The 23,144-nt window shown below is 48.4% G+C and overlaps 1 protein-coding gene, 1 long non-coding RNA gene and 1 pseudogene across 4 annotated transcripts; 2 read left to right on the top strand and 1 right to left on the bottom strand.

Annotated features, from left to right (window-relative positions):
* LOC120676905 (LEAF RUST 10 DISEASE-RESISTANCE LOCUS RECEPTOR-LIKE PROTEIN KINASE-like 2.1) lies at positions 1-3,668 on the top strand. Of its 3 annotated transcripts, none has more exons than XM_039958241.1 (4): positions 1-1,207; positions 1,966-2,004; positions 2,122-3,187; positions 3,286-3,668. In XM_039958241.1, the coding sequence occupies exons 1-4, from the start codon at positions 388-390 to the stop codon at positions 3,365-3,367; spliced, it is 2,007 nt and encodes a 668-aa protein (XP_039814175.1). In that variant the 5' UTR covers positions 1-387; the 3' UTR covers positions 3,368-3,668. The 3 variants fall into 3 exon arrangements, with proteins under 3 accessions (XP_039814175.1, XP_039814174.1, XP_039814173.1); XM_039958240.1 differs by having other exon boundaries at positions 352-1,207; positions 2,137-3,187; XM_039958239.1 differs by having other exon boundaries at positions 352-1,207; positions 2,134-3,187.
* Positions 100-4,173, bottom strand: LOC120676907. Its single transcript, XR_005676032.1, has 3 exons — positions 3,937-4,173; positions 1,795-1,854; positions 100-1,202 (listed from the first exon to the last, which is right to left on the bottom strand). It is a non-coding gene; the product is annotated as an uncharacterized LOC120676907 (long non-coding RNA).
* Positions 4,174-19,911: 15,738 nt separating this feature from the next.
* Positions 19,912-21,403, top strand: LOC120672291 (annotated as a pseudogene).
* Positions 21,404-23,144: the final 1,741 nt, after the last annotated feature.

The raw sequence follows: 23,144 nt of genomic DNA, 5'->3' as shown, positions 1-23,144 counted from the left end.
GTAGTGAATTGATTCACGCCTGAAAAGGATCGAATTGGACCGACCACTACTGAGCAAGGTTCACCATTTCGTTTTTACTGTTCCAAATTTTGTTTTTTGACCAAACTTTGACTTTCATATTTTTAAATTTGAAACCGAAATCACCCACTTTCCGGACCGAAATTCGCTTCCCGGTGAGTAACGAAAACGGGAAAAAGTACCGAAATTTCGGTCTTTCCGACCGAAACGGTGAACCCTGCTACTGAGTACTGACCAGTGGTGGATAGTGGAGACGACGACTGAGCTGAGACTTGGTCACATCCGCGGACTTATCGTGCACGGGCAATCAGCAACACTTGAAAACATCGGTGCTCCAGGCCTCCATGACACAGCCCGTGACCGCACTCCATGATCTCAACTCTTCTCCCAGCATCCGGCAACACGAAAGACATGACTGCGCTCCTGCAGTCACTTCGTCTTCTCCACGCTCTGGCCTTCTTGCTACGGCTCTCAACTGCTAGTGCGACGTCCCGCGCACCAGAACCGCCCGAGCAACCAGCAGGCTGCTCGCCCTCGCCCAAGGCGTGCGGGGGGCTGAACGTCTCCTACCCGTTCTGGGTGGAGCCCGGCCGGCCGCCGTGCGGGTCGCCGCCCTTCCAGCTCAAGTGCAACGCCAGCGGCGCCTTCCTCAGCCACTCCATGTTCCAGGCGTACCGGGTGGTTGCCATCTTCGCCCGGAACAGCTCCGTCGACGTCGTCGACGAGAACCTGCCCCTCGCCGCCGGCTGCCCGGCGCCGTGCTTCAACATCTCGCTCGCCATGGTGGGGATGGGGGTGTTCGCCATCAGCGAGGCCAACAGCGAGCTCCGGTTCCTCTCCCGATGCAGCGAGCCCGTGCCGGAGGCTCTGCCCGGGTTCCGGCGCCTGCCTTGCGACAACGAGTCGTTCGTCGGGTTCGGAGGGCGGTGGAGCAGCAGCAGATTTCACCGGGCGATACCACAGGACTGCCTCGTCTCCGTCGTGCCCGCTCTTCCGGCTCCGGCGCCTCCAGATGGGCACGGGCACGACTACATCGCGAGCATGAGGAGTGGATTTCTCCTGGAGTGGACGGTGGTCTCGGGGGATTGCTCCAAATGCATTGCGAGCGGCGGGGAGTGCATGTACCCTGACAACGGCCTGGGTTTCTCCTGCAACTGCCCCGACGGCATCCACTACCCCATGACCTGCGGTGAGTACATGTTAGTTTGGATTTGGACCTGCTTTACACTCCATGGTCAGATGGAACATATCTGGTGGAAATCGCAACTTTCGTGAAAACTCGTGCAAACCATGGCAAAAAAGTCGTCTAAATTCATCAAAAAAAATCACACATGTGGATGATATGATGATACACAACCTTGTAAAATATCTTGTCCAAACTCGACTTCGTTTGTGAGATATAAAAATAATTGAAATGTTATTTTTATATCTCACAAACGAAGTCGAGTTTGGACAAGATATTTTACAAGGTTACGTATCATCATATCATCTACATGTGTGATTTTTTTGTGAATTTAGATGACTTTCTTGTCGTGGTTTGCACGAGTTTTCACGAAGGTTGCAGTTTCCACCAGATATGTTCCCTTTTAAGTAATCATCATTCACAGCATATTGTCAACACCACTTTTCATGATAATCAGTGTTATAAAAATTAACCATTATCATAGTACTTGTTAGCTGTCATACTGAACTCATGGTTTCAGTGACTATGATTGTAAAAAAAAAAGATTGAATTCAAGAAACATGCCTCCACATAAGGAAAGTAGAAAGACTCACCTCCCCTTCAGTCCTTCACCATCAGCGATGTATCTCCCTTCCCCCTCTTGCATAGTTCATCTGCAAAATATGGGAGCTTCAAATATTATACACATTCCCCTCCTTTTGGAAGCATCAATATAGTAGTACAAATATTGCCTTTTCATAATTAATATTACGGGCTTTTTCCAGGTAGCAGCAAGAGGACTGGCAGAAAGGCAATACCGATAGGTAATTAATTATTTTTAACCATATCTTCATATCTAATTATCAATGTTTACAGAGTTCTCACGTCCACAATATAACTTCCCTTTTTTAAGACAAAAGTGACACGTCTTTTAATCTCAGTGTTGATGGCAGTAGGTACAAGCTTGCTCCTTCCATGTATCTGTGTGCTGATATGGTATATAAAGAGGCAAAAACTATGTTTGCTTTTTTCCAAAAAGAGTAACAGAAAAAATGAAAGGACCATTGAAGCACTAATATCATCGCATGGATCACTAGCTCCAAAAAGGTACAAGTACTCAGAAGCAATGAAGATAACATCTTCGGTGAATAATAAGCTTGGAGAAGGTGGTTATGGTGCGGTTTTCAAAGGAAGGCTACATGATGGCCGTCAAGTCGCTGTGAAATTCTTGCATGACTCCAAAGCAAAAGGGGAGGAGTTTGTCAACGAGGTTATGAGCATTGGCAGGACCTCGCATGTTAATATTGTTAGCCTATATGGGTTTTGTTTGGAGGGGTCAAAACGAGCTCTTATATACGAGTACATGTCCAATGGTTCTTTAGATAAGTACATTTACTCAAAGAATCCCAAAGAGATTTTAGGATGGGAAAGGCTCTATGCAATAGCAGTTGGAATTGCCCGCGGATTAGAATATTTGCACCACAGTTGTAATACACGCATTGTCCATTTTGACATCAAACCTCAAAACATCCTTCTTGATCACAATTTTTGCCCCAAGATTGCTGATTTTGGTCTAGCTAAATTATGCTGTACCAAGGAGAGCAAGCTTTCAGTGACTGGTGCTAGAGGAACAATCAGATTCATAGCTCCTGAAGTGCACACACGAACATTTGGAGTGGTTTCGACAAAATCTGATGTTTATAGCTATGGGATGTTATTGCTAGAGATGGTTGGAGGCAGGAAAAATGTGAAAACAGCTGTAGAAAAGTCAAGTCAAAATTATTTTCCAGATTGGATTTATGATCAATTTGGTCAAGAGGACGGATTACAAGCTTGTGGAGTTACACAGGAAGTAGAGGAAATTGCAAAAAAGATGAGTTTGATTGGCTTGTGGTGCATACAGATACTACCTATGCATCGCCCTACAATAACCAAAGTTTTAGAAATGTTTGAAAGAGGCTTAGACGAATTGGAGATGCCATCAAAGCAAAACTTCAGTCAAGTATTGTAAGATATTTTTCTACACTCATTTCTGTACTTGTCCGATACTATTTTTGTGAAGTTGATACACACAGCTACTTTTCCTCTTTTTTTTTTTTTTGCAGCGAAGGTCCAGCTTATAATTTGGAGGTAGAAAGTGCAAGTTCCAGCTGTCCTACGGAAACACAAGCTTATAGTGACAACTGAACTGACATACTAAAGATCAAGGAGATAAGCCTTGTGATTTCAGAAATCCGACAATGGTTGTCACCCACTCTATGAGACGGCCACCTATTCTAGAAGTAATAACATCTTTAGGCATTTCATTGAAAGTGGAAACCTGTTCTGACAGTATCATTGTGAATAGCTTATTGTTTATAGTGACGGGGTTCAAATCTGAAGGTACTGGATGGTTATTGACTTATTGTTATCATAAGGTCACTAGCCTACTGTATTATCTTGCATTGGAGATCAGACATATTAACAAGCTTCGTCTGAGCTTATAACACATCCCTGTAATATCAATATACTGTAAAATTCAAAAAAAAAATCCACTTAATCCAAGCTCCCTTATGTTCGTGAATCGTAAACGTTTTCCCCTACGAAGTATAGCGGGCGCATTGGTAACTACCCAATCGAAAATCAGAACGCGTTTTCTATGAACCAAAGCACCTAATTAAATTGGTCTACGTCTGTGTCAACTGAAACTCGCAAAATCACAGCAGTTCAGCAATAATCAGTAGATCTGCGGCAGAATCGGGGAGCAATCTACTTACTTGTTCCTTGGATGTCATTCAATTATCCAACCAAATCTGCGAGGCTAGGGCAGCGGGGGCGGCCGGGGCAGAGGTTGCTCGGCGATTCCCGCTAGATGCGACCGCGCGGTAGGGGATGGTGGCCCGCAGGCCGCAGCGATGGCTCGTGCTTGCGACCTGGCGTTCACCGCCGCGCCTCCTCGCGCCGGCGAGTCGCCGAGATGGCGAGATGGCAGCTGCAGCGGACGGGCCCGGCCCATCAACCGGCCTGCCTCGTGTCTACAGTTTATAGCAGTCCAGATTATCGGCCCGTCACTCGTGTGGGCCTAAAGCCCACGAACCTGTGGACTTGTTTCAGTTTGAGTTTTGAGGAGAAATGTTGATGAGATAGCTTAAAGAAGCAAAATAAAAAAAATCTTTTACTACTCCATCCGTTTTTTTATATGTTGTACTCCTTCTAAATTAATAAAAAAAATCGTTTCAAACATTGACATGATCATCCGTGTTGACTACGGGCCTGATTGGTTCACCACCCTCCGTAGCCAGGCTCCTAGCAGTCATCCAAGCCCCGACTGGCCAGGCTGCTCGGATGCAGCGTTGGTTAGTTTGGTTGCCGTTTCCAAGGAACCAGGCCGGTTAGAGATGGTGATTGGTTGCCTAGCCCGACAAGCATCTAGCACTTTTTTCACCTGTGCGCGTTCACGAGTGCCCTCACCCACGCACCGCACGAGCCTGGCTCCGGGGAAACAGCAAATTTTCCGTATCCCGGAAGCCAGGTTGGTGGGAGATTTTTTCACCTGCCGAGCTAGGCTCAACGTTGTCACGGAACCGCCAAATTAAAACTCTAATTAAGTATAATAATCATTATTTGAAAACATCGGGCTCATTAGTTTAACGGCTTAATTTGACGATTCTTTCTCAACCCACGTCCCGATCGAAACATCACCGATAGTCCCCTGCGAAGGTGGGCGCAGATGGTACACGCATTTGAATACATCCATATTTGAAAATACAACAAAATATACATACGATTCCAACTTAAGTTTTACGAACCCCATTTGAATACATCCATAGTTTATAAACTTTACAATACCGAAATTAGAGTTCGAATAGAGGAAAGGGCATACGACTACCAAAAGTGTAACCTCGGAAGGTCCCTAACTAAATATCTGGCTCCACCATCTCCCATCCCTCTGCGTCCCGACGGATGAACTTGACGCAGCAGGGACAGAAGTCTACATCTGCGTGTCCTGAAATAATTGTGGCAACAAACCCTGAGTATACTAATATTCAGCAAGGCTTACCCGACCAGTGGGTATAACTTAGCCCACATATCTAGACATGCAAGGCTTTTGGCTGGTGGTAATTTTGCAGAAAACAGCGACTAAAGTAATTCCTCACTTTCCTTATTTTAGCCCAAGTTCTATATAAATTAACATAATCTAATATTTACATAATCAAATCTAGAGCAAACATAGTGGAGCAATAAATAATAACTCATATGTTCATCAACCTAGGTATAACCATCATTCCATCACCACACTACGCTGCGACACAGTGACCAATGTGCTCATATCCGAGAGCGACTGATGGCGAATCGATTCGATTTAACCTTGCAAGGTGAACCTAACCAACACGGCACGTGTATGCCCCGTCGGACCACACGCACCAACCCTTCCCCTCCCCGCCTCGAACTACAGAACCGCCCCCACCTTCATATAGTCAGCCGATGTAGCGAAAATGACCTCTCATGCCATATTTCAATATAATATTTTGGTGATTGATATAGACAATACAACACTTGGACTAATATGATTGTTAAGATGACCATTCTCAGTCTTTTAGGTTCAAGTGATGACAAAGAGAAGATAGGCGTAAACTAGGCCCGAAGAGCCGCACCTACCAATTAGCGGACGGGGGTCGAGGGGGAGCCGCCCCTCGCGGGTCTCAGGGCAGCGCCCTGAAACCTCTTCGGTCCAAAGGACAAAGAATCGAAGAGACCGTAAAGAAAACCAAGTCAAAGAAATCAAGACAGAGATACTTTAGTATCACCGGTTGAACTGACGCTGAGAAAATCACATACGTCGGTGCATTGACTTAGAGCACACCAAGAATTTTGGTTTCACCGATTGAACCGACGTTAGGGAAGTTGAATACGTCGGTGCAATGGATCCAGAAGCTGAGGTAAGGTCTATACACCGGATGAACCGACGATTGGCTCTTGGTGAACGTCGGTGCAGTTGTCCAGAGAGTTGGTTTTTCAGAGTTCACAGGACAACTACACTCACCGGTTAAACCGACGCAACATCAGTTGATTGCCCGTACACGTAACGGCTAGTTCTTGAGGCGGACAGTTTAGTATCACCGGTTGAACCGACGATGGCTATTGGAGGTGCGTCGGATTAACCGGCGTTAAGTATTTTTCTGGCAGATTTTCTCCAACGGCTAGTTTGGGGGGTTGGGCTATATATATGCCACCCCACGCCTCATTTGGTGTGTGCTAGAGTTGCTGAAGTTTACTACACTTGAAGAACAACTCTAACCACCATAGAGCTTCATTGTACATCATATAGGCTTAAGCACACTTGTGAGAGTGCTTAGTGCTTGGTTAGGCTTAGCTCTTGAGAGAGTAAAGCTTGAGTGAAAGCCTTGCTGCGGCAAGCATCTTGTGTACTCGTCGTGTGACCCTCCGACTTGGTGTGGAGAGGCAACGACACTTTGTGCGGGGAAGGAGACCCCTCTTGGTGAGAAGCTCCAATAGTGAAGACGGTGCTGTTGGTGACGCTTTGAGAGAGACGGTGGCGGTGGCCGTGTCTTGGTGACTTGGCGCCACTTAGCCTTTGCTTGCCGGAAGCCTTGGTGGCGAACGCAAGACGGTGATCAAGGAAAGAGACTTGGCATCACACTTGTTTGTGTTGGACAAGTGGTCGTGGACGTAGGGAGGGACTTGTGTCCTAACCGAACCACGTTAAATCGTGTGTCTTGGTGTCTTCACGGGAGTTTGCATATTCTCTCCCTTACCTCTTTACTTACCGTATTATGTTTCCGCATTTACTCTACCTTGCGTACCTTTACTTTCCTAATTAGTTTGATTATGATTGGCTATAGGTTGCAAGTCTTTTAGGGGTAAGTAGAGAGTAGCATAGATAAACCTTAGTCAAAACTAGCATGTGTAGGACATGTTAGGTTTATCTCATGCAAATAGATTGAGCCCTAGGATAGAAATCGATTAGCGACCCTATTCACCCCCTCCCCCTCTAGGGTCGGACACCCCGGTGATCCTTACAGCCGAGCTCAACGAGAGACCACCAAAAGTACACATATGTATCCCGTTTCTCCGCGACTACTCGACTCGCCCTAAGGGGTGGTGATGAAGTTCTGTAGTTTCGAAGCGAGACAGTACTAGGCTTACCGGTTTCGACTGCCTCCTACTCCCGGCATGCGGTTAGTACAGTTCAAACATGATCAGTAGGGCCAACAACGGCTCGGTTCTTAACCGACACAGGCGGAACTACACTTCTCCCGCCCGGTCTCAGATTCTATTATTTCTTTCATTCCAAGACTTTCATCCATAATTAGTATCTCATATCTGGAAACATAAAGCTATCCTATAACTCGCGAGTAACCAAGAATTACTCGACTTCTACCGAACTCTATCTAGCATAGCATTTCTATCGTCCTAAACATACTAGTACAACTCAAGGATACCTAGGGTTCATGCAACTAAGGTTTCAAACAACTCCTAAACGTAATGCATAAGTAATGAATACATATATAGGTGTCATAATTTAAATTAATAGGATATGGACCGGGGCTTGCCTTCAGTCTGCTGCTCAGAACTAGAGTTAGACGGGCCTTGGGCCGGGTTCTCACACCTCTCCTCCTGGGCTTGCGCCGGCTGCTCCTGCGGTGCCGGAATCACCTCAAATACGGTGCCCTCAGCTGCGGATGCTACACGTATGCATATGAAATAAATGAGTGCAGCTCAATGGTGTAACATTTTACTTCAACTGGAATGCCCTGCGTACTGTCCGCGCCCAAGTGGCGGACCGTCCGCCGTACCATTCTACCGACCCACCAGAACCAAGTGCCTCTCTAGACAAACTTCAATCTATACGGCGGACTGTCCGCTCACCCTTAGCGGACTGTCTGCAATACACCTACGCCAACCCACCAGAGACATCAACGTCTCTGGACCAATTTCTAATCCTACCGGCGGACTGTCCGCCCCCCCTTGGCGGACCGTCCGCAGTTCACTTATCCAATCCACTAGAGACGACAACGTCTCTGGACAAAATTCTAGACTCTACGGCGGACTGTTCGCTCTCCAATAGCGGACCGTCCGCAGCTCAATCCTGCGAACCCCACCAGAGACAACATCGTCTCTAGACAAATTTCAAGTTTCAACGGCGGACCGTCCGCTCTCCTATAGCGGACCGTTCGCAGTTCAGTTCTGCTAACCACTAGAGACAACATCGTCTCTGAACGAAATATATCTGACCGGTGGACTGTCCGCACCTCTCAGGCGGACCATCCGCGATACATAACTTTTGACCCGTGCCACAGGCGGCAGCAAGTGCGGCGGCGACGGCGACGGCCGTTCACCGGCGCCGGCGACACACTGCGGAAGGGGAAAAAGACCGGGTAGCACAAGGAAATCACCACGAATCCATTCTCGCGGTCTGTTCGAGCGGAGAACGACCGGAGAGGCGGATCGATGGTGGAGCAAAGCTTCAAGCACCTCCAATGGTGACCGGCGGTGGTTGAGCGATTCTGGCCGGGGAGAAGCCGGACTGGAGGTTTGGGAAGGTGGAGGAGGTGCCGGGGAAGGTTCTCGTGTGAGGAATCGAGGTTTGGTGGCCGGAGGAGGGAGATTGACGTAAGGGGGCGACGACGGCGCGAGCGCTCGAGCTCCGCTCGGCTCTGGACGAAGTGAGGAGGAAGAGGAGGAATGACTGGCGGGTCCCACGTTCATCCAGATAAATATCTGGGCGTTGCCTGGGCGGACCGTCCGCCGACCCCGAGCGGACCGTCTGCGAGGCAGGTGTTACAATCCTACCCCCTAAAAGAAATCTCGCCCCGAGATTTAATGAATGGCTAAAAGGGAGAGTTAGAAATTGGTGTGTACCTTGATAGGCTTGTAGCAATTCCAGATATTTAGCCCGAACAAATTCCTCCGTCTCCCAAGTAGCTTCCCGCTCGGAGTGATTACTCCATTGCACCTTATAGAAGTCACTGGTTTGATTCCGAGTGACCCTGGTCTTGTGATCAACAATTTTGATTGGATACTCTGGATAGACAAGATCGGGCTCCAGTTGCAATTTTTCTATATCAATCACCTTTTCTGGAACACGGAGGCATTTCCGGAGCTGAGAGACATAGAAAATATTATGAACCGCGGATATTTGGGCAGGAAGTTCCAGGCGATATGCCACCGGCCCACACCGCTCAATGATAGGAAAAGGCCCAACATAGCGAGGGGCGAGCTTTCCCTTCACTCCGAATCGCTGGACTCCTTTTATTGGAGATACCCGCAAATAGACATGGTCTCCCACTTGGAATGTGACGGATTGGCGTTTCTTGTCCGCATAACTTTTCTGTCGAGACTGAGCTATTTCAAATTCTCCTGTATGAATCGGACTTGTTCTTCTGCCTCACTGACCATCTCAGGGCCGAACACACTTCTTTCTCCGGCTTCTGACCAATTCACTGGAGTTCTACACCTCCGCCCATACAATGTCTCAAAAGGAGTCATTTTGATGCTTTCCTGATAACTATTGTTATAAGAGAATTCTGCTAGAGGTAGGCATTCATCCCATTTCTTGCTATAAGAGAGCACACAGGCTCTAAGCATACCCTCCAGAATTTGATTGATTCGCTCAGTTTGACCATCGGTCTGAGGATGATAGGCTGAGCTGCGAATAAGCTGAGTACCCAGAGATGCATGCAACTGTTCCCAGAAACGGGCAACAAACTGTGAGGCTCTGTCGGAAATAATTGTCTTGGGTACACCATGAAGACACAATCCGAGCCATATATATCTCAGCATATTGATGAGATGAATAACGTGTCTTGACTGGAAGGAAATGAGCGGAGTTAGTGAGGCAGTCAACGATAACCCAAATAGAATCATATCCCTTTGACGTGGGAGGCAAACCAACAATGAAGTCCATACTAATATCCTCTCACTTCCACGAAGGAATATCCAAAGGCTGTAGCATACCAGTAGGTTTGAGATGACTTGCTTTGACTCTTCGACAGATATCGCACTCAGACACGTATTTGGCGACCTCACGTTTCATCTTGGTCCACCAGAACTGCTGCCTGAGATCTTGATACATTTTGTTACTGCCCGGGTGAATGGAATACCTAGAAAGGTGAGCCTCATCAAGAATTTGTTTCCGGAGCTCAAAGTTCTTAGGCACCACTAACCGATCTTTAAACCAAAGAACCCCCTCACTATCTCGATGGAAGCATTGCACCTGAGGATCATCCTCACTGAGCCATTGCCTGATCTTATCAATGCCCACATTATTCTTCTGTGCAGCAATAATCTGATCTCGAAGCGTAGGTGTGAGGGTAATATTAGCAAGTGTGCCCTCAGACACAATAGCCAAGTTCATCTTCTCCATCTCTTGGCACAAGGTTTCATGCAAAACTGTAGCGAACACACAGCTACAACTTGCCTTGCAACTTAAGGCATCGGCTACAACGTTAGCCTTGCCCGGGTGATAATGAATCTCCAACTCATAGTCTTTGATCAATTCTAACCACCGTCTCTGGCGCAAATTTAGCTCGCTCTGGGTAAAAATATACTTGAGACTCTTGTGGTCTGAGTATACGTGCACTGGATTGCCCAGAAGGTAATGGCGCTAGATCTTTAATGCATGCACCACTGCTGCTAATTCCAGATCATGAGTAGCATAATTCTATTCATGCCGTCTGAGGGCTCTGGAGGCATAGACAATCACTCGCTGATCCTGCATAAGGACGCAGCCTAGGCCCGTATCTGATGCATCACAACAAATGTTAATGGCCAAATAATATCCGGCGAAGACAAACAGGGATGAGAACGCAGCCGAGACCCGTACCTGATGCATCACAATACACATCAAAAGGCCGGGTGATATCTGGCTGAGCGAGGACAGGGGCAGACGTCAGAAGCCTTCTCAAAATCTGAAAGACCTGCTCACATTTGTCATCCCAACTAAATCTCACCCCTTTCTTGAGTAACTCAGTCATGGGCCTAGCAATTTTTGAGAACTCCGGTACAAACCAGCGAAAATAGCCTGCTAGCCCAAGGAAACTCCGGATCTCTGAAACAGACTCTGGAGTCTTCCAATTTAGGACATCCTGAATATTGCTAGGATCAACAGAAATCCCCTTGTCTGAGATGATGTGGCCCAAGAACTGAACTTCCTTGAGCCAGAAATCACATTTACTGAATTTGGCATACAGCTTGTGTTCCCGCAGGCGCTGAAGCACAATGCGGAGATGTTCTGCATGCTCTTCTTCATTCTTGGAAAATATCAGAATGTCGTCAATGAAAATTACGATGAGTTTATCTAGCTCAGGCATGAACACCGAGTTCATGAGATACATGAAATGAGCAGGGGCATTGGTTAGCCCGAAAGACATGACCATATATTCATAAAGCCCGTATCTGGTGGAGAAGACCGTCTTGGGAATATCTTCAGCTCTAATCTTTATCTGATAATAACCCGAGCAGAGATCAATTTTTGAAAATACCCGGGCCCCGAATAGCTGATCAAACAGGATATCAATCCGAGGAAGTGGATACTTATTCTTGATCGTGACGGCATTCAAAAGTCTATAATCCACGCACAACCTAAGGCTTTCGTCTTTCTTTTTCACAAAGAGTGTAGGACAACCCCAAGGTGACGTGCTAGGACGGATATAACCTTTATCAAGCAGTTCTTGTAATTGTTTCTTTAACTCTGTTAATTCATTAGGTGGCATCCGATATGGCCTCCTGGAGATTGGCGCCGTGCCCGGTTGCAGTTCAATAGCAAACTCCACAACACGGTCAGGTGGCATGCCCGGCAAATCATCTGGAAAAACATCCGGGTATTCACATACCACTGGTATATCCTCTACCATCTTGTCCTCGACCTGATTCACCGTATGAGTCAACGGCGCAGGACTCATAAGACACAGGGTCATAGGACCATGAATAGGAGAATTTATGTGCACCACACGTGAGGAGGTGTCGAGAATAATCCCTTGAAATCTCATCCAATTCATACCGAGGATTATATTCACTTTCTGGGTTGGCAACATGATTAGATGGGTCGTAAAAATTTTACCTTGAAGTCGTAGAGGCACTTACTTGGTAGTCTGATTGGTTATCAATTGACCCCCGGGTGATTGAATATGATACGGCTTCGACATGGTTTCTATACCCAGCCCAAGTCTAGTAGCACACTCTTTACTAATAAAGGTGTGAGATGCACCCGAGTCAAACAACACGGTAACGGGTTGATCGTTTATGGAGAACATACCCGTCATCACTGGAGCTCCCTCAGGAATAACCTCAAGGGTGGTGTAGTGCACCTGCCCCAGCTTGAAGTGAGCCACTTGCTGCTTCTGGTTCTGCTGGCTCGACTGCTGGCCTTGCTTAGGTGGCATTGGGCAGTTACGGGTGAAGTGTCCCGATTGCCCACAGTTGTAACAAGGGAACAAATTGGGGCGCACCCCCGGCTGCTGCACCCAGACCTTCTGCTCATTCTGCTGAGGGGCAGGAGGCATGACTGTCCCCTGTGGCTGAGTGTACTGAGGGGGCTTGTACCCCCACTGCTGCGGTGGCTAGTGCTGAAAGGGGGCACGTTGTGGGCCCGACTGCACTAGGCGGAACCTCTGAGGAGCACTACTAGAAGACCCCACAGCCGGTGACTTTCTCTTCTTTTCTGCTTTATGAGCTAAATGGGCATCCTCCTGAACGATAGCCCCATTGACTAGCTCACTAAAAGTGTTGAACTTGAACATCGCCAGGCGATCCTGGAGCATGCTGCTGAGCCCCTGCCTGAAACACGCCTGCTTCTTTTCATCATTATCCACGTGATAACTGGCGTACTGTGAGAGCGTGTTGAAATTCTGGGCATATTGAATCACATTGTTGGTACCCTGCTTTAGGGCCAGGAACTCGGTGAGCTTCCTGCGAATGACCCCTGCAGGAATATGGTGTGCTCTAAAAGCTTCTTTGAACTCATTCCAAGAAAACATAGCCACGTGATTGTCCCACCACGTACGTGCAGGATCCCTGAGCTGCTGTGCTGCAAATGACGCCTTGTCGTTGTCATTGTAGGGGTAAAGCATGAACTTGGACTCTATGGTCTTAAGCCAGCTGTCGGCCTCCAACATCTCGTCGGCCTTATGAAACAGTGGCGGCTGGGTCCCCAGGAACTCCTGGTATCCAGGAACAGGTGGCTGGTGGTGAGGCTCAGGCCGCGGCGCTCTGCCCTGCTGCACGAGCTCACGGAGGAGTGCGATCTGCTCGTCGCGCCCGGTGAGCATGGCCACAATGGCCTGGGCCAAATCAGGAGGATTTGGGGGTGCTGCCATTCTGCATTAAACCATGACAAGGTTAGTTCCATCATTCAGATAAATCACAACAATACCGATAGTAACTAATCCTTTCTATTCATGGCCCAATGCAGAATGTAGAGCTTCAAAACAATTCTGAATGATGCTTGCAGGCGGGGCCGGGCGATCGATCGGCGCAACCAGTCGGTCTGACCGATCTGCCCTGGTCCAGCCGAAAATTGTATAGCGGACCGTCCGCAGTACATGGGTGGACCGTCCGCTTTACCAAAAATCTAGCTAACCGGACTGTCCGCTGAGATTCTGTGGACCGTCCGCTGTACATAATGTCAACCCAACTCAGTTTCAAATGGTTTTGGGAAATCTTCCTTAATGTCCGGCGGACCGTCCGCTTGCCCTGACCAGACTGTCCGCGCAACACATTTGAACTGTCTGACGATGTTCTCCGGTCCGACCGACACGCTTTCACATCCCATTCACGCTGTGCCTATAAAACCTTACGACCCGAACATCACCTACAATGGTCCTTAAGACCTTAAACTCACCACCCCCCCCATCAACTTCAACGGAAAAATCTAAAAATCACTATAAAAATGAGATGCATGCTTGCCCTACGTTCTTTTTAATAAAAAAATTATACTTTTGAAAAACTTTGAAACTAGCCATGCCCGTACCACCCTCGGTGTGTTTCGGCTCTGATACCAGCTGTCATGAAACCGCCAAATTAAAACTCTAATTAAGCATAATGGCCGTCATTTGAACACATCGGGCTCATTAGCTTAACGGCTTAATTTGGCGATCCTTTCTCAACCCACGTCCCGATCGAAACATCACCGATAGTCCCCTGCGAAGGTGGGCGCAGATGGTACAAGCATTTGAATACATCCATATTTGAAAATACAACAAAATATACATACGATTCCAATATAAGTTTTACGAACCCCATTTGAATACATCCATAGTTTATAAACTTTACAATACCGAAATTAGAGTTTGAATAGAGGAAAGAGCATACGACTACCAAAAGTGTGACCTCGGAAGGTCCCTAACTAAACATCTGGCTCCACCACCTCCCATCCCTCTGCGTCCCGACGGATGAACTTGACGCAGCAGGGACAGAAGTCTACATCTGCGTGTCCTGAAATAATTGTGGCAACAAACCCTGAGTATACTAATATTCAGCAAGGCTTACCCGACCAGTGGGTATAACTTAGCCCACATATCTAGACATGCAAGGCTTTTGGCTGGTGGTAATTTTGCAGAAAACAGCGACTAAAGTAATTCCTCACTTTCCTTATTTTAGCCCAAGTTCTATATAAATTAACATAGTCTAATATTTGCATAACCAAATCTAGAGCAAACATAGTGGAGCAATAAATAATAACTCATATGTTCATCAACCTAGGTATAACCATCATTCCATCACCACACTACGCTGTGACGCAGTGACCAAGATGCTCATATCCGAGAGCGACTGACGGCGAATCGATTCGATTTAACCTTGCAAGGTGGACCTAACCAACACGGCACGCGTATACCCCGTCGGACCACACGCACCAACCCTTCCCCTCCCCGCCTCGAACTACAGAACCGCCCCACATTCATATAGTCAGCCGAGCTCAATGAGAGACCACCAAAAGTAACCATATGCATCCCGTTTCTCCGCGACTACTCGACTCGCCCTAAGGGGTGGTGATGAAGTTATGTACTTTCGAAGCGAGGCAGTACTACGCTTACCGGTTTCGACTACCTCCTACTCCCGGCATGCGGTTAGTACAGTTCAAACATGATCAGCAGGGCCAACAACGGCTCGGTCCTTAACCGACACAGGCGGAACTACACTTCTCCCGCCCGGTCTCAGATTCTATTCTTTCTTTCATTCCAAGACTTTCATCCATAATTAGTATCTCATATCTGGAAACATAAAGCTATCCTATAACTCGCGAGTAACCAAGAATTACTCGACTTCTACCGAACCCTATCTAGCATAGCATTTCTATCGTCCTAAACATACTAGTACAACTCAAGGACACCTAGAGTTCATGCAACTAGGGTGTCAAACAACTCCTAAACGTAATGCATAAGTAATGAATACATATATAGGTGTCATAATTTAAATTAATAGGATATGCACCGGGCCTTGCCTTCAGTCTGCTACTCAGAGCTAGAGTTAGACGGGCCTTGGGCTGGGTTCTCACACCTCTCCTCCTGGGCTTGCGCCGGCTGCTCCTGCGATGCCGCAATCATCTCAAATACAGCGCCCTCAGCTGCTAATGCTACACGTATGCATATGAAATAAATGAGTGCAGCTCAATGATGTAACTATTTTACTTCAACTGGAACGCCCTACGGACTGTTCGCGCCCAAGTGGCGGACCGTCCGCCGTACCATTCTACCGACCCACCAGAACCAAGTACCTCTTTAGACAAACTTCAATCTATATGGCGGACTGTCCGCTCACCCTTAGCAGACTGTCCGCAATACACCTACGCCAACCCATCAGAGACATCAACGTCTCTGGACCAATTTCTAATCCTACCGGTGGACTGTCCGGCCCCCCCCCCCTTGGCGGACCGTCCACAGTTCACTTATCCAATCCACCAGAGACGGCAACATCTCAGGACAAAATCCTAGACTCTACGGAGGACTGTTCGCTCTCCAATAGCGGACCGTCCGCAACTCAATCCTGCGAGCCCCACCAGAGACAACATCGTCTCTGCACAAATTTCAAGTTTCAATGGCGGACCGTCCGCTCTCCTATAACGGACCGTCGCAGTTCAGTTCTGCTAACCACCAGAGACAACATCGTCTCTGGATGAAATCTATCTGACCGCGGACTGTCCGCACCTCCCAGGCGGACCGTCTGCGATACATAACTTTTGACCCGCGCCACAGGCGGCAGCAAGTGCGGCGGCGACGGCGGCGGCCGTTCACCGGTGCCGGCAACACACGCGGAAGGGGAAAAAGATCGGGTAGCACAAGAAACTCACCACGAATCCATTCCCGTGGTCGGTTCGAGCGGAGGACGACCGGAGAGGCGGATCGACGGTGGAGCAAAGCTTCAAGCACCTCCAATGGTGACCGGTTGTGGTTGAGCGATTCCGGCCGGGGAGAAGCCGGACTGGAGGTTTGGGAAGGTGGAGGAGGTGCCAGGGAAGGTTCTCGCGTGAGGAATCGAGGTTTGGTGGCCAGATGAGGGAGATCGACGGAAGGGGGCGACGACGGCGCGAGCGCTCGAGCTCCGCTCGGCTCTGGACGAAGTGAGGAGGAAGAGGAGGAATGACAGGCGGGTCTCACGTACATCCAGATAAATATATGGGCGTTGCCTGGGCGGACCGTCCGCGAGGCAGGTGTTACAAATGCCTGCTCCAGGCAACCAATCAATACCTCACTGCATCCGACGGGCCTGGTTGGCCGAAGTGCAGGCAACCAATCAGCCCCTATATCAACTGTGCCTAGAGATGGCAATGGGTACCCGATACCCGAGTACCCGACGGGTTTTACCCGATACAATCGCGGGTATGGGATGATTTCTCTACCCGTGGGTACGTTAATGGGTAAAATTTTATACCCGACGAGTAGACGGGTACGAGTACGGGTATACCCATAGACCCGTGGGTAATTTTTACCCGCATCGCACCCGCATTATCTATACTAGGTCATATTCAATTAAACCTATATAAATATATATTTACACAAAATAATACTAAGATTTGTTGTTAGTATATTATTTTTATTGTCTTTCTTTTACTTAATTATATTTGAGGTAATTTGTGGTTTTTATTATGTCATATACTCAATAATTAGTGCTTTAAAGAGAGTGTTATATCGGGTGCGGGTTACCCGATGGGTTTTTTTTACCCGCGCGGGTACGGGTATGGGTAGAATTTCATACCCGTGAGCGGGTATGGGTATTTTCGTGGGTACAAATAATTTTCACGGGTACGGGTATGGAATAGAACTACCCGACGGGTTTTTACCCTGCCATCCTGTGCCACGGCGCTAGGGAGCACACAGCTCACGAATAGAGAGGTCAAGACAGATGGTTGACCAGCCTCCGTCAAACTACGTATGCAGGGAAACGTTGACTCAGTCCAATCCCTGTCAGTCGAGCCTTTTGCTTCAGTATGGAGTTTGTAAGCTCAAACAATGTTCTGTGTTATTGACTTAGGCCCTGTTTGGCAGGGCTCCACGAGCGGCTCCAACACCAGCTCCGGCCGGAGCCCTGCCAAACGGGTGCTTCACCCTCGGCTCCAGCTCCGGAGCCCCGCAAATCACGGTCACTGGAGAACTTTGGCCTTCGCGGAGCTAGAAAATCATGGCTCCGCCCGGTTCCATGCGGCTCCAGCAGGCTTTTGCCTGCCCTGCCCCCGGGTGGGCATGCGGTCGGCGGCCACCGGAGGGAGCTCGCGACGGCGGCGGACCCGAGGCGGCCGGCGGGGACACGGGCTGGCGGCGCTGGCTGGGGAGCAATGCAGAGCGGCGATGCAGAGCTGCGGCGCCGGAGGCACGGCCCGTGGGAAGGAGGGAGCTTGCGGCGCCGGGTGAGGGAGCTCGCGGCACCGGAGGGAGCTCCGACGGTGGCGGAGCCGAGGCGGCCGGCGGGGGCACGGCCGGCGACGCGTGCTGGGGAACGGCCTGCGACGTGGAGGCGGCGATGCAGAGCGGCGGCGCCGGAGGAACGGCTCGTGGGGAGGAGGGAGCTCGCGGGGACGAGGGATGGCGGCGGGGAGGATGGAGCTCGCGGGGAGGAGGGAGGTCGGCGTGGGAGGAGGAAAGGCGCCAGGCGGAGGTGGATGGATAAGGAGGAGAGGAGGGGGGGAAAGAAAAGGGGGGTGAGAAAAAGAAAATGAGAGGAGAAAATGAGAAGGTAAAAAGAAGAAAAAAAAGATAAAAAGAAAATATAGGGAAGGGTAATTTAGATATTTTACAACATCAATCTAACAGGTGAAGCTATTTTGCCAAACATTTTCTAAAACGGCTCCAGCTCCACCAGAGAAGCCGCTCCACCAAATGAGCAGGAGCCGGAGCTGTTTTTGAAGTAGCTGGAGCCCTGCCAAACAGGCCCTTATTGTAGCATTGGTCTAGTTAGTTTAGTTTAGGCGTTAGTGCCTTGCAGTTGTGGGTTTGAGTGTCTGTGGTTGTTGAAGTCATTTTGGGAGAGTATTTGCAAACGGACTCTCGTGTTGTTGTAGAGGTGGAAAACATACGATGGTAGGAGAGTAGGAGATAAGGCTATCCGCAGCGGCATACGCCACGGCGTCCTGCAGGACGCGGATAGCGAAAATTTTGCTGCAGCGGCGTACTGCAAAGGTCCGCTACGCTTGCGGAAGGGGAGCGTTTTCTCCAAATCTACCGTGGTGGCATTTCTCCGCTACGCACCGCGCCGACCCCACCTTGCCCTCGCACGATGTCACGCGCGCCATTCCCAACCACCACGCGCTCCTCATCTGCCACCGCTCCGCCCAGCCCCGCGCCGCCGCTCTGCCGCCGCCGTCCCGCGCGGAGGAGGTGTCCTCGCGGTCGGGGACGCCTTCGTGGCCGCAGGCCGCCGGAGAGGAGGGGGCGCCGCGCCATGGCCGCCGCGCGAGGGGGAGGGAACGCGTGGCCCGCCCGGTTGCCAGAGCCGTGCCCGCCCGGCCGCGCATGCGGATCCGCACACCGGCCGTCGCTCCGTGCAGGGTGAGGTGGGGAGGAGGTGGGGCGTAGGGTGCGGCCCTGCCCTCTCCCCAGCCCGAGCTCGAGGCCGCACGGGCGAGCTTCGGCCCTGCCCAGCGCCACGGCGAGCGCCACGGCGGAGCACGCGAGGGGCGGCCACCAGCGCTGCGCCTCACCCGTCACGTCGCAGAGGTTCTCTGCCTGCCTGGCTGCCGCGTCGGCCGACCCCCACGCCCACCGGAGAGTGGAGGAGTTCGAGGGGGAGAGAGAGGGGCGGCGGAGGGAGGGAGCGGACGGAGAGGGAGTGGAGAGAGGGCGGGTAAAAAAAATCTGGCGCATGGGTCCCACGGCCTGGTTGTTGATATAGAGTAGAGATATAAAGGATAAACGAGTACAGTAAAACTAGATGTAAAGTAGAGAATCTCGATGACCAAGCAAGAATATTTCATTTAGAGGAGAGATTTAGAGTACGACGAGTGCGGATAGCCTAAGATTGGACCATGGTGGGTCGTGCCTATGTCACGTCAGACATGTGTTTGATCTGGTCACGTACAGTGTGCATGTGTAGGCCAGCAACATAGGCATTTCCCAATAATATTGCAACAAAGATTTTGTTCCCCTTTCAAAAAATGATGTGGAGGATAGGAGTATATATTATTTGAGATATTAATGGCTAAACTTTAAAGTGTGGGGTTGGATCGGAGATCATGAGGGGTCAAACCTTGCTTTAATTTAAAAGGCAGAAGGAAAACAATACATTACAAAATATCGAAAGGAAATGTACGCCCGCCATAGTTGAATTCGTTGCAACATCATTCAATTGCCCACAATCTCACTTCTGACTAGCATGTTGTCGCCTACTCCAACTGAACCAGCAATCGCACACAGCTGCAAGCCTGAAAGACTCTCCTTTCCCATTGCGTTGCCAAGATGATGCACCTATCTCCTGCTACCTCGCTGTGCTTGGCCCTGCTACTGCTCATTCCCCAAACCAGATCCACCACGACAGGCGCTCCGAACACGACGGCGCCCTACGCGCGCGCGTGGTTCGGGGACCTGAGCATCTCCTACCCGTTCTGGCTCGCCGGCACTCATCCGCCGGAGTGCGGCGGCCACCAAGCCTTCCAGGTAACATGCGACAACGCCACCGGCTACTTCAAGAACTCGCTCTGGACCTACCGAATCCAGGCCATCTTCTACGAAATGAAGCAAATAAGAGTCACCAACGCCGACCTGCTGGATGGCGCTTGCAACGTCGACAAGCTGGCCAACGCCTCCTCCGTCCTCAAGCCGTTCTACGTTAGCTCCCAAATGAACCAGGAGTTGTTCTTCCTCCACGGCTGCAATCTGCGAGCACAGCAGCTGCCTCCTTCTTGGGCGCCCGTGAGCTGCGGCGCGAATGGCTCCTTCTTCGCCTGGCTTTCTGGGCAGTACAGGCCCGACGACGACTCGATGACACTGCCGGGGAACTGCAACGTGTCGATGGTGCCGGTGATGGCATACGACTATACGAGGGAGCGACGGGGGCGGACTATCAGCGGCTCATGGAGGGAGGGTTTATGCTTGAGTACTTGACGGGGAGCTGCGAGCGCTAGGATTGCCGCTGCATCTACGGCGTCCCCTGCGGTGAGTTCAATGCCATATAGGCTTTCTTTTTTAGGGAAATCAAACGCTCCTCTTCTCGTTGCTGAATAGTAATTCATTTGATTAAGCATCAACACCAACATATATAGCCCAAGCACTCTTTGGTTTTGCTACTACAATACTAATCTTGAGGAAATTTGCAGGGCAAAAATAGACAGCACAATTTACCCATGCTTTTTTAAAAAAAAAGAAGAAGCAGAGCACGCTTACACTCGCCATCAGCCTAACTTATGTTATAATACAGTATTAATTGTTCGAATCTTTATTATATACGCTATGTGTCCACCCATTGGTGATATTGTTGGACTAAACCAAAATTTCTGGTGGAAACGTTGCATGATTTAAAAATAGGTAAAGATTCACTTCTTCAATCAATTACCCTCTTTCTTCAATCAAAAGAGCTGAGAAAATACGTTTTCCTGGTTTTCAATAGCAAGTAGATACATGCGTTCTCCAAAATATTAAAACTCCAAACGATTGTTTTAACCTAAACAATAGTCACATGTGTAAATCTCAAATTCTAATGTCAATTAAACTTATGGCTACTGCAGGAACAACCGAGAGGGCTCACAGGAAGATAACAATAATAGGTAAATACATAACACATTATTGGATCTTCTGTTAGATCTCATATTATATTACTACATGGCCACCAATCTACCATGAAGGAACTGGGTGTACTCTAAGTCTAACTAGGACATTTGGTGATTTTCCTGTCATTCTTCCTACTAAATATTTCACTTCCGGAAGAAAACTATAAAGTGTTCAATCAATGGGAATATCAGATAGGCTAGCTAATGTGGCCAAAGTGGTCTGTGGTGGTACGGTTCAGATAGCAGGGGCATGCATTCTAACTGGTCTTGTAGAGCACCACCAAAATTAGATTGCAGAAAGCGCTGATAGAATAACAATAATATATGCATTTTGATTTTTTTTCAAAGTAAATAACATATACTTTAATCTCAGGTTCAACAGCAGCAGCTGCAAGCTTACCCGTTCTATGTATTTGTGTGCTGATATGGAAGAGGAAGGTGGAACAACTATGGTTTCTCCTTGGCACAAAGACTATGTACACCAGTGAAAGGAACACCGAGGCTCTAATAGTATCATATGGATCCCTAGCTCCAAAAAGATACAAGTACACAGAGATAGCGAATATAACTTCTTCTCTCAACAATAAGCTTGGAGAAGGTGGTTATGGAACAGTTTTCAAAGGAAGGCTATATGACGGTCGTCTGGTTGCTGTGAAATTCTTGCATGAGTGCAAAGGAAATGGTGATGAATTCGTGAACGAGGTTATGAGCATCGGAAGGACATCTCATGTTAATATTGTCAGCCTATTTGGGTTTTGTTTGGAGCGCACAAAAAGAGCTCTTATATATGAGTACATGCCTAATGGTTCTTTGGATCAGTATATTTATTCTGAGAACCCCAAAGAAACCTTAGGGTGGCAAAAGCTCTATACAATAGCAATTGGGATTGCTCGTGGCCTAGAATACTTGCACCATAGTTGCAATACACGGATTGTCCACTTTGATATCAAGCCTCAAAACATCCTTCTAGATCAAGACTTTTGCCCAAAGATTGCTGATTTTGGTTTAGCTAAATTGTGTCATACCAAGGAAAGTAAGCTTTCAATGACTGGCGCTAGAGGAACAATTGGATTCATTGCTCCTGAAGTTCATTCTCGAACCTTTGGAGTTGTTTCAACAAAATCAGATGTTTATAGTTATGGAATGATGTTGCTAGAGATGGTTGGAGGCAGAAAAAACGTTAAATCGATGGCTCAAAAGTCAAGTGAAAAGTATTTTCCACACTGGATTTATGACCACTTTACCAAAGATGATGGATTACAAGCTTGCGAGGTCACAAGTGAGGTTGATGAAATTGCCAAAAAGATGACTTTGATTGGTTTTTGGTGCATACAAGTATTACCTACACATCGCCCTACAATAACCAATGTTTTAGAAATGTTTGAAAGAGGATTAGACAGTTTGGACATACCCCCAAAACAAAACTTTAGCCAAATACTGTAAGATATTCTCTCTAGATATTTCTGCAACTGTAATTTTTAATAGGTGGGTATATACAACTAATTTGTTCTTTACTTTTTTCTCTCCAGCGAAGATTCAGTTTATAGTTTGGATACAGAAAGGAGTCACAGCAGTTCTATCAAACCACAAGGTTCTTTTGAGGAGATAAACCTTGGGAATGAGAAAATTCTATGACAGATGTAAAATGAACACTTCAGAGCAAGTGCAAGGCATGCTACTTTAGCTCATAACATATCCCTGTAATAAGCTGTACATCCACCTGCTGTGTATAAGTGAGGAGGTTCAAAGCTTAAATTACTATGATTTTTTTAA

This window comes from Panicum virgatum, chromosome 5N, assembly GCF_016808335.1.
Source record: "Panicum virgatum strain AP13 chromosome 5N, P.virgatum_v5, whole genome shotgun sequence".
Taxonomy (NCBI): domain Eukaryota; kingdom Viridiplantae; phylum Streptophyta; class Magnoliopsida; order Poales; family Poaceae; genus Panicum; species Panicum virgatum.
The sequence above is the reverse complement of the archived record's forward strand: the minus strand, read 5'-3'. Positions and strand labels throughout refer to the sequence as shown.

Bases quoted from the DNA above. Each gene is read 5' to 3' on its own strand.
- LOC120676905 (XM_039958241.1), top strand. From the start codon at position 388: ATGATCTCAACTCTTCTCCCAGCATCCGGCAACACGAAAGACATGACT. The intron at 1,208-1,965 runs GTGAGTACATGT...GGCTTTTTCCAG, and splicing joins CCACTACCCCATGACCTGCG to GTAGCAGCAAGAGGACTGGC. The intron at 3,188-3,285 runs GTAAGATATTTT...TTTTTTTTGCAG, and splicing joins CAAAACTTCAGTCAAGTATT to CGAAGGTCCAGCTTATAATT.